General features: G+C 35.8%; 1 protein-coding gene across 1 annotated transcript; it reads left to right on the top strand.

Moving 5' to 3' along the window:
* The first annotated feature begins 611 nt into the window (after positions 1-611).
* nras (NRAS proto-oncogene, GTPase) lies at positions 612-9,849 on the top strand. Its single transcript, XM_079896653.1, has 5 exons — positions 612-885; positions 5,637-5,768; positions 6,462-6,640; positions 6,818-6,974; positions 7,128-9,849. Exons 2-5 carry the CDS (start codon positions 5,658-5,660, stop codon positions 7,245-7,247), a joined length of 567 nt encoding a protein of 188 aa, XP_079752779.1. The 5' UTR covers positions 612-885; positions 5,637-5,657; the 3' UTR covers positions 7,248-9,849.
* Positions 9,850-10,007: the final 158 nt, after the last annotated feature.

The raw sequence follows: 10,007 nt of genomic DNA, 5'->3' as shown, positions 1-10,007 counted from the left end.
TGTTAATTTTATTGTTTACATAATACATGGCAGTCACCATAGATGTATTATACATAGATTCCTCATTTCTCCAATTTTTTTCTATGGGCCGCTATTCTTAAGGCGTCCGCCATATTGGAACGGTCAAAGACTGTCCGTGAATATTCGAGAGCAAGTTTACTGAGCGTCTGCAACTGTAGTTAGACGCATCGCATGTAAGAAAAACCAAGACAACTCCTTAAGCTAACACGACATAAAAAAGTTACCATAGTAAAAGTAAAAACATTAATAAGTACCATAGTAAAAAAAAACAGAAATGTTGAATTAATACATAAAAACACAAACCAACACATTCTCACAGGTCTGTTAAATGTTATTAAATTTCTTCAGGAATATAAATTTAGTCGTTTTCACAGCCAGAAGCTGCACAATGTTGTGGCATTATTCATTCTTATTCATTATTCATTACTGTGAGTGACGACCATAGACTGTAAGGTGACGACGACAACTTGACCGTTCCAAGATGGCGGGCGCCCCGACGTGTCTGTAGCGGTCGAATGTGCCTCTGCGTGTAAATATCTATAGCAGCCACAGAGGCTGGACTTTTATTTTGATATGATTTGTGGAATTCTGAAGCCGGAAGTCGCTCTGAATCGTGAAGTTCTGGGGGAAGCTGCTTAGTCAACTCTTATTCAAAACTTTAGACAGACTTCTTTAACTGCTGTTTTTACAAGCTGAATCTATAGCCTCCTTACTAATCCTGTTCGTAGGGGTTACCTAGCTTCCAGACGAGTGTGAAGCGACTTTTAAAGCTCTCCCCATGGCATTATTTTGGGCGAGAGAGCAGTAATTAGCGGAGCCCTGTTGATCAGATCAGCCAGAGGTCGCAGAACTGCAGAGTAAGCGGTGAGTTTCCTTCTCCACGCCTTATAAACCCTCTGCTTCATATTTATTACCGTCCTCGGGTGTTTACATGCATTTTCATGTGCATTGGTACCTGTAAACACTAGGTATAGGTGCTTCTTTGTGCGACATAAAGGCTGTGTCTCAAATCCCAGTGAACTGTCTACATAGACAGCATTTTGGCACATGAAGAATACATGTAGTCTAGGGCTCTTTAATGGCATGTTGTCTGTTTAATAACTTGTCAAATGTATATTTAAATTATCTTTGAAGCTTCCTTTGCCAGGTATTTTGCTATTGAGCAACATTAATTTTCTTTTGAGGGTTTTACCTAATTTGATGGTTTATTCCACCACAAACATCCCAATACTGTTAGTTTTAAATCACTATTTTTGTTCAAATATCTCAAACCACCCAGGGAACATTCTCTCTGGTTATGAGAGCATAAAAGCCACTGGCAAGGTAATGGGATGGTGTGAAACATTCATACCAGTTGAAAGTGCATATTTACATAGAGCACATCAACATTCGAGTTTAAAATTGCCAGTGCAATGCAATTAAAGTGAATGGTAACTGCCATTCTCCCTAAATGACATAATAAGGTGAACTATTTCTTTAAGAAAAAAAAAAAAAAAGATTGATATTTGCCCTCAATTAGCATCCTGTCATTTAAAGTCTCAAAACGAATCAATTTTGATCAGTCATGAAATCAAAATGCACAATTCTTATTTTTTATGGAATATTGCAGCATAAATTATTTATCTGTGTAATTTTTTTTTTTTAAATCACATGCCCCGCTGCTCACAACCCATTTTACTTCTTTAATGTGTATTTTACTTTTATATTCAACAAGAAAAAATTTGAGGGTGGGAAGTTTTTTAATATATATATATATATATATACAGTACTGTGCAAAAGTTTTAGGCATAGTAATAATCCAGTGAGATTTGTGTATGCACAAGGAGTCTGACAACAGCCGGTATGATCTGATCTCACCACCATCGAGTCCGTCTGTGATTACATGAAGAAACAGAAGAAACTGAGACAGACTAAATCCAGAAGAACTGTGGGAACGTCTCCGAGATGCTTGAAGAAACCTTCCTGCAAAGCTCCCTGAAAAACTATGCGCAAGTGTACCTGGACAAAAGTAGTTTTAAACGCAAAGGGTCGTTACACCATATATTGATTTGAATTAGTTAATAGAAGTTAAATCATAAATAAATTCAATTCGTGATTTTATTTTTGAAAGCATTCTCACTTTACAGCATTTTAACACAAGTGCCAGTACTTTTCACAGTACTGTAGCTTTGCAGGAAGGTTTCTTCAAGCATCTCGGAGACGTTCCCGCAGCTCTTCTGGATTTAGTTTGTCTCAGTTTTTTCTGTTTCTTCATGTAATCACAGACGGACTCGATGATGGTGAGATCAGATCATCCTGGCTGTTGTCAGATTCCTTGTGCATACACAAATCTCACTGGATTATTACAATTAATGGCAAAAAGAATGTTTGGAAATGTAAACTGATATTTCCTACTGACACACTACAGCAAAAGATATAAATAACTGACTTAAAACCATTTTTTTTGGGGTGGGGTGGTATTAACATGCCTAAGACTTTTGCACAGTACTGTACATACTGTACATATATATATATACACACACACAAATGGATGTTGGTGGTTCTTAAAAGAATGCATCCAGACTGTATGTGGGAAAGGAAAGTTGCTGAAGAGGAAGAACATGTTATTTAATTTTGATAAATGATTACAAAGACAAACAAAAAAAATTTTTTTCTTGGGACATGCGCAGATGAATCACTCTTTTGAATGTAAAATAGATGCTTTGACCTGAAGTCTGTGTCTCAGGTTTAAGTTGAGCTAGTAAAAACAGTTCAGGGGTCAGTGACCTCTGCTCTTCTCTTAGGTTAATTTTTTTCCTGGCTGTACTCTGAGAATGACTTTGACATTTAGCCATTCTATTAATAGATTGCAGGGCTACTGGTTGCAGATGGGAGTGATTTCTTAGAGAAACAGAATAGCTTCCATTCCATTCCAATAGTCATATAAGTCATAAAAATAGGAGAAAGTACATAATTATATTATTCACTGTTCAATATGCTGTCTGTAAACTCAGTGCAAGTCACCCAGACGACTGTCGAAGACATGCATGGGCGGCTGTCAGGTGGTGCGTTTTACTTTTCTCAGTGATTTTAGGGATGAATCAGCTGGACCAATCACAGTTATTTGATTATACAGTACTGTTCAATAGTTTGGGGTCAGTAAGATTTTTAAATAAATTCTTTTTATTCAGCAAGGATGCAGCAATTGATCAAAAGTGACAGTAAAGAAATTATTAGTGTTACAAAAGAGATTTCTGAAGGATCATGTGACACTGAAGACTGGAGTAAGGATGCTGAAAATTTAGCTTTGCGTCACAGAAATAAATTACATTTAAAAAATATATTAAAATAGAAAACAGATTTTTTAAATTGTATTTTATTGTATTGTATTAAACTGTCATTTTAATAAAATAAATGCAGACTTTGGGAGCATAAGTACAGTACAAAATATTGTAAATCTTACAAACACCAAACCTTTGAACGGTAGTGTAACTTATTTCTGATTTTCTCTTTTCTCTCTCTCAAAAAAGGAATTAACCAATACATACACACATGCATTTAAAATGTTTTTAATGATATAGTTACACAAATGTGACCCTGGATCACAAAACCAGTCACAAAGCGCACGGGTATATTTGTGGCAATAGCCAACAATACATTGTATGGGTCAAAATTATCGATTTTTCTTTTATGCCAAAAATCATTAGGATATTAAATAAAGATCATGTTCCATGAAGATATTTTGTTAATTTCCTACCGTACATATATAAAACATTTTGTTTTGAGAGTGAATGCAGCACACTTGTGAACATTAATGGACATTTTTAAAGGAGATTTTCTCAATGTTTCGATTTTTTTTTTTTTTTTTTTTTTGCACCTTCAGATTCCAGATTTTCAAATAGTTGTATCTCAGCCAAATATTGACCTATCCTAATCAATTGAAAGCTTATTTATTCAGTAGGGATGCACAATATTGCATTTTGGTCGATATTCGATATGCCGATATTTTCAAACTAATTTTGTCCGATGCCGATACCGATACTGATGTATATACACATTTTCCCCCTGATATATTTACACTTTAATTTTACTGAAGAGAAATCCAAGTCTCTCTCCTGTACTACCTTTACCGTATTACACTCATGTGTTGTATATAAGGCAATGCACAAGACAAACAAAACAACATTTGATTCTACCATAAATGTATAATTTTACAAATGTAGACAGACATTCACCCCTGAAAAATAGGTAAATTATTTCACTTGGAGAATAAATGATATGCCAGTGCCACATTTTATTTTTAAGTTCAGACTTCAAACTTCAGTCCTTTAGGAGTAAAATAAATAAAAATTAATTTTCAACAAAAAAATTTACATCTTCTCCTACTCTCCTACTACAACAGGTCTACCAAATGCTCCCCTGTTTTCGGTGCTGATGCTGTGGTGAGCCGTTCATGTAACATGTAAGGGTGGCGCTGCCAATAAAGCAACTAAAAGCTGTCACAAAGAACTGCAAAAGTAATGATTATGAATATGTCAAATATAGCAAGGAGACATTTTAATTGTTTATTAATAAACAAGTGTTTTCTCTGTCGGCTGCAAAGATGAAGTTGACGATGCTGATTCGCGATCTTCGCAGTAGGCCTAGTGAACGTGCCGGAGAGAAATGCACATTTTGGATTACATAGTTTTCTTTCGTTGTGAATTGTTCTGTTTAAAAATATGATTTCAAGCGTTCTGTAGATAATAGATATATTTCTCAGGTCTGTGAGGCAAGTAGGCTATGCTGAGTTTTGTTTCATATATGAGCGCCGGCGCCTCCATGTCGTGATATCTGTTATCTGCTTTACTTATTATTTATTAAATCCAGACAATTGGTTAATGAAACATTGATTAAAATTAAGATACAATTAATACAAAATGAAATTCACTTAGAAAGGCTTTGTGCTTTCTGTTTGAGGTCTCTGTGAAAGTTTTAAAGCAGTCTTTTAGTGCCGATTTCAGAGCGCTCACGTCCGTAACCGAGAACTGTCACTGTTTTTCCTCATAAATGCGAACACGAAAAATAAAATAAAATTAATATTTTATGCTCTGTGGAGAGCATAGTAGCTTGGAGAGCTTACATTAGTAAGCTACAGGACATCCTCTTTTAAAACATGACCTGCACGAAAGAGAAAAAAAATTACTGCGTCATTGTACCCAGCACTTCTGAAAATGCACTTGCGAATGCGTCTCTGTCCCCAGCACATTTCAAACCAATGCTCATGCTCAAATGCCTCCACATGTTGGAAATTTAAGTTGCTGGCGCTCATGCTACGTTCACAGTCGTCACGTGCACATAGGAAACACGCCACCCTATCGGCAAGGCTCAAAGCTTTAAATGACCATCATCGGCATCGGCAGATATGAATATTTCTGCCGATGCCGATGATGGTCATTTAAAGCTTTTATCGGCCGATACCGATGTTGTGCCGATATCATCGTGCATCCCTATTATTCAGCTTATTTAAAATTGACCCATGTGATTTTTGTGGTCCAGGGTCACAAATGTTATTAAGTATTGATTTGTATATCAAACTTTTTGTGAATATTGTGTTATTAATATATGCGTGTGCACTCTCTCTGTTTTGATCACAGGTGGTCTCTGAGGACTGTAAGATGACCGAGTATAAGTTGGTTGTTGTGGGAGCAGGTGGTGTTGGGAAGAGCGCATTAACCATCCAGCTTATTCAGAATCACTTTGTGGATGAATATGACCCCACTATTGAGGTACTCAATAAAATGACCATCTGACCTCATCTTTCCTTAAGTTACGTCTTTACATACATTACAGTCCAAAGTTTGGGGTCAGTAAGATTCTTTAAATGTTTTTGAAAGAAGTCTCTTATGCTCAAAAGGCTGCATTTATTTGTCAAACATACAGTAATATTGTGAAATATTATTACAATTTGAAATATCTGTTTTCTATTTTAATGTTTTTTTTAAATGTAATTTATTCCTGTGATGCCAGGCTGAATTTTCAGCATCATTAATCCAGTATTCAGTGTCACATGATTCTTCAGAAATCATTCTAATTTGATGCTCAAGTCAAGAAACATTTCTTATTTGACTGTGGAAACCATTTTCTCTGGATTCTTTGATGAATCCAAAGTTCAAAAGAACAGCATTTATTTGAGAGAGACATTTTTTGTTGCATTTTAATGCATCCTTGCTGAATAAAAGTATTAATATCTTTCAAAAAAATCTTCCTGACCCCAAACCTTAGAAAAGTAGTGTACTTGACATTTAACGCATGGCCATCACCGTTTGACATTTTCATTTGTCCTCATAACCTTCACTGAATGCTTTATTAGAATAGGATATATACATCCATTACACAGTATTGTCCAGGTTGGTTCATGTAATCGTGAGACTATCAGGCTCAATGCATATATACAGTGCTGATCATGTCGGTCCCCGCAGGACTCTTACAGGAAGCAGGTGGTGATTGACGGTGAGACGTGTCTGCTGGACATCCTGGATACTGCAGGTCAGGAAGAGTACAGCGCAATGAGGGACCAGTACATGAGGACAGGAGAGGGTTTCCTCTGCGTCTTCGCCATAAACAACAGCAAATCCTTTGCCGACGTGCATTTGTACAGGTCCGATGAATACGGCTTCAGTTATATTTTGATGATTTTAAGTAGCATTAATCTGATTATTAGATGAACCACTTGCGAAGCTTTCAAGTTTAAGACATGTCAATATAATATTATATGAAGGAGCATTTGTAATATGTGGTGTACAATGTCTATAATGGAACATTTGATACATTTTAGAGAGCAGATCAAGCGCGTGAAGGATTCTGATGATGTTCCCATGGTCCTTGTTGGGAACAAATGTGATTTGGCCAGAACGGTGGACACCAAGCAAGCTCAGGAACTTGCCAGAAGCTACGGCATAGAGTTTGTAGAAACTTCAGCCAAGACCAGACAGGTGGGCAAAGACTGATTATCAGTTCTTGCTTTTCATATTAAAAACTTTTTATGTGTTAGCACAGTTTGCTTATGTTCGATTGCTTTTACTGCTTCACACATAGCATACGTGTTAATGAAATATCCTTTGTCTGTTTTCCTTAATGTTTTTCAGGGAGTTGAGGATGCTTTTTACACCCTTGTCCGTGAGATCCGGCATTATCGCATGAAAAAGCTCAACAGCAGAGAAGATAGGAAGCAGGGCTGCCTGGGTGTGTCCTGTGAAGTCATGTGACTGCACTGTCTCCCCCTTTGTTTTTTTGTGTTTTTTTAGCAGTTTCTTGACCAGGCAGCTGGAAGCCTCATGACCGTGTGTGTGTGCGTGTGCGCAGAGTTCGCCCTCTGCTGGCTGAAAGGGATTAATGCACAACTGGTCATCTTTCCTGTTGGCCTGCTGTAATAGAAAAATGAGGCCATTGGACATTAGCCCACTTGTCTCATTTAGTACTTGAGTTGTCCCTCTTCCTTTGGAAGAAAAACTTATACGGGCATTGAGATTGGGCATTGAGTTCTTCTTTTTTCACTTCTGAACCCTTATGAACACAACAGCAAATTGGTGTTGATTAAAGAAATTCTAAATTGCAGAAGGGTGCATCTCTTAAAAACCTGCTCAGGTCACATTTCACCAGACAATCTAAAGAATAAATCATTAAGGAAATATATATCATATTTTTCATGAACATTTATCACATCCCCAACACATTCTCATTATTATAATGCATCTGAATTTTTTTCATGTTTCCCTTTATTCTCATTTGTGATTCCCATTGTTGAAATGCAATACATTTTTACTGTAATATAATATTTTCTTCAGTAGGCATAATGGTAGTCCAACACCTACTACTAAGATGCATAATTACTTAACAGTTTAAATTAAGTTCACAATTTTTTTTTTTTCATTACCATACTGAGAAAAGATTGTCAACAAATACGACTGTCACATTGCAAAAAAAAATCTAAATAGTCCTAAAATACTATTCATTTTTATTAACCCAAAATATAATTTCATAATGATTCCATTGATTTTTGACCTGTTTTTGGCAGGTTTTTTTGAGTCACCCTAGAATTTTTTATTTAATTACAAGAAATGCATATTTCATGGAAGAGAAGGAACTGCATTTTTAAATGGTATTTAAATTGGAATTAATGGAGATTATTAGCATATACCTTAATATGAAAGCTGTTATTTTGAAGGTTTTAGAAACCTCAGACCTGATGCTGTAAAGGCTTCAGAAGAGACAAAGTGAAATGCCCTTTAATCTTAATCCGCAGGTTCAATGCTCAGGAATACTGTGAATGCAGAAGTTCTTCAGAATTGTGTGGGATTATTTCTTTCCTTTTTGCCATTCTTCTTCTTATTCTTTTTTTTTTTTTCATTTGTTGTAGCCAAAGAGTTTATTTAGCATTTAATTTTACCATTTTCTGTCATATAGTGCCATTTACTCTAAAATTTCACCTTGTTCTTTTATTCTCTTTGCTCTCAGATGTTAATTGTATATTTTGACATATAATACAGAATGATTAGAATGATTTAGCCTAGATACAGAGAAGTCAATCAGATTTTAAGCATGAGGTGTGATGGATTTTACTTAAAGGGCCTTTTGAATCATGGTGCTGCTGGTGTACACGCCAAATCTATGTGCCGCCTTCTGTGTCCTATATAGCATGACATCTTTTAGCCCATGTTAAATAATGTCTTAATAATAAAATAATGTGGGGGTGGGGGTGGGGGTGGGGGGAAATGTCATTATTTTTCATGCCTGAAGTCTCTTCTTGAGAGCCAATGAAGGTTTATCAAGAAGTTAAAACGATTCTTCGTGTTGACTATCATGTTATTTATATGGCATTTGTCTGAATCTGTGCCTGATTTCATCATCGGTGAAATCTGCAGTATCCGTACTGCCGTTGCGTCTGGCCTTCTGTCCTCACTTTAACAGAGGCAAAATACAAACTAAGTTTGCCTTTACATTAACAATTCTTTCTTTTCCAACTATATCAAGACTTGATTGATGATGTATTTTGCAGTTTTAGCACAATTTATTAGTATCACAGACTTTCCTTAATCAGAAAATCATGTGAAAATGAACATTTCATGTCTTTTTTTTTGGGGTGGGCAGGGGGGATATTCATGTGTAACAGATGTTTAACCTGTTAAGATGCAACGCCACTTTTGAAAAATGCCCAGAAATGGCATACCCAAACTGAAACAGATACAGTTCATGAACCCTTTGAACTAAAAGCACAAGTATGACCTCATTTGAAAGCTGACACCTGGCAGTTTATTGTAAATGTAGAAATAATTATTGACATAATGAAAAAAATAGTTATAAATAGCTTCAAAGTTTTGTAAAGTTATTAGAAATTAATTTTCATAAAACATCTTCATGAAAATAAAAATGAAGTTGGCATTTTATCAATCTAGAAATGCACTGCAGCTAAAGCCACATGTCTGACCATGTTATATTTAAAATCTGAAGATAAGTCTAAAACTGTATTTAGTTAAATGTTTTTCAAGACCATGTCATATGACTTTATTTTGATTAGACTCTAAAATGCAACTGATGTTTGTCATCATCTTCTAAGCATATATTCAGTCCTTTGTCTCTATTGTTTTGTGGTGCAAACGAGCCCCATTCAGTGTCAGTCTCTCCTGCACACATTCACACCACTCCAGCCTGGTTATGGCTCTAAATATGCATTTCTTTTGTCTGCATTATAATTACTAACGACTGGCTATTCACACTGTTTCAATCCCTCATTTCTTTTATCAAAGTTCTCACTTCACATTTGAAACTGTATCAAATGCTCTTCTTGAATAAAGAAACATTTCAGTAAGCATTCCTATTTAGAAAAAAAATCATAAAAAAATAACTGCTGGGTGGCAGGTGCACCTAGAGCTAGCTAGCATGTTAGCTTAACACATCATCAATACACGACAATTTATGAGATTAAAACCATGTTTGTGCTCCAAACTTACTTTATAGCACAAGTCGAG

This window comes from Squalius cephalus (genome assembly GCF_949319135.1).
Source record: "Squalius cephalus genome assembly, chromosome: 16".
NCBI lineage: Eukaryota > Metazoa > Chordata > Actinopteri > Cypriniformes > Leuciscidae > Squalius > Squalius cephalus.
Note: the sequence above shows the minus strand (reverse complement) of the source record. Positions and strands in the feature narration are given on the sequence as shown.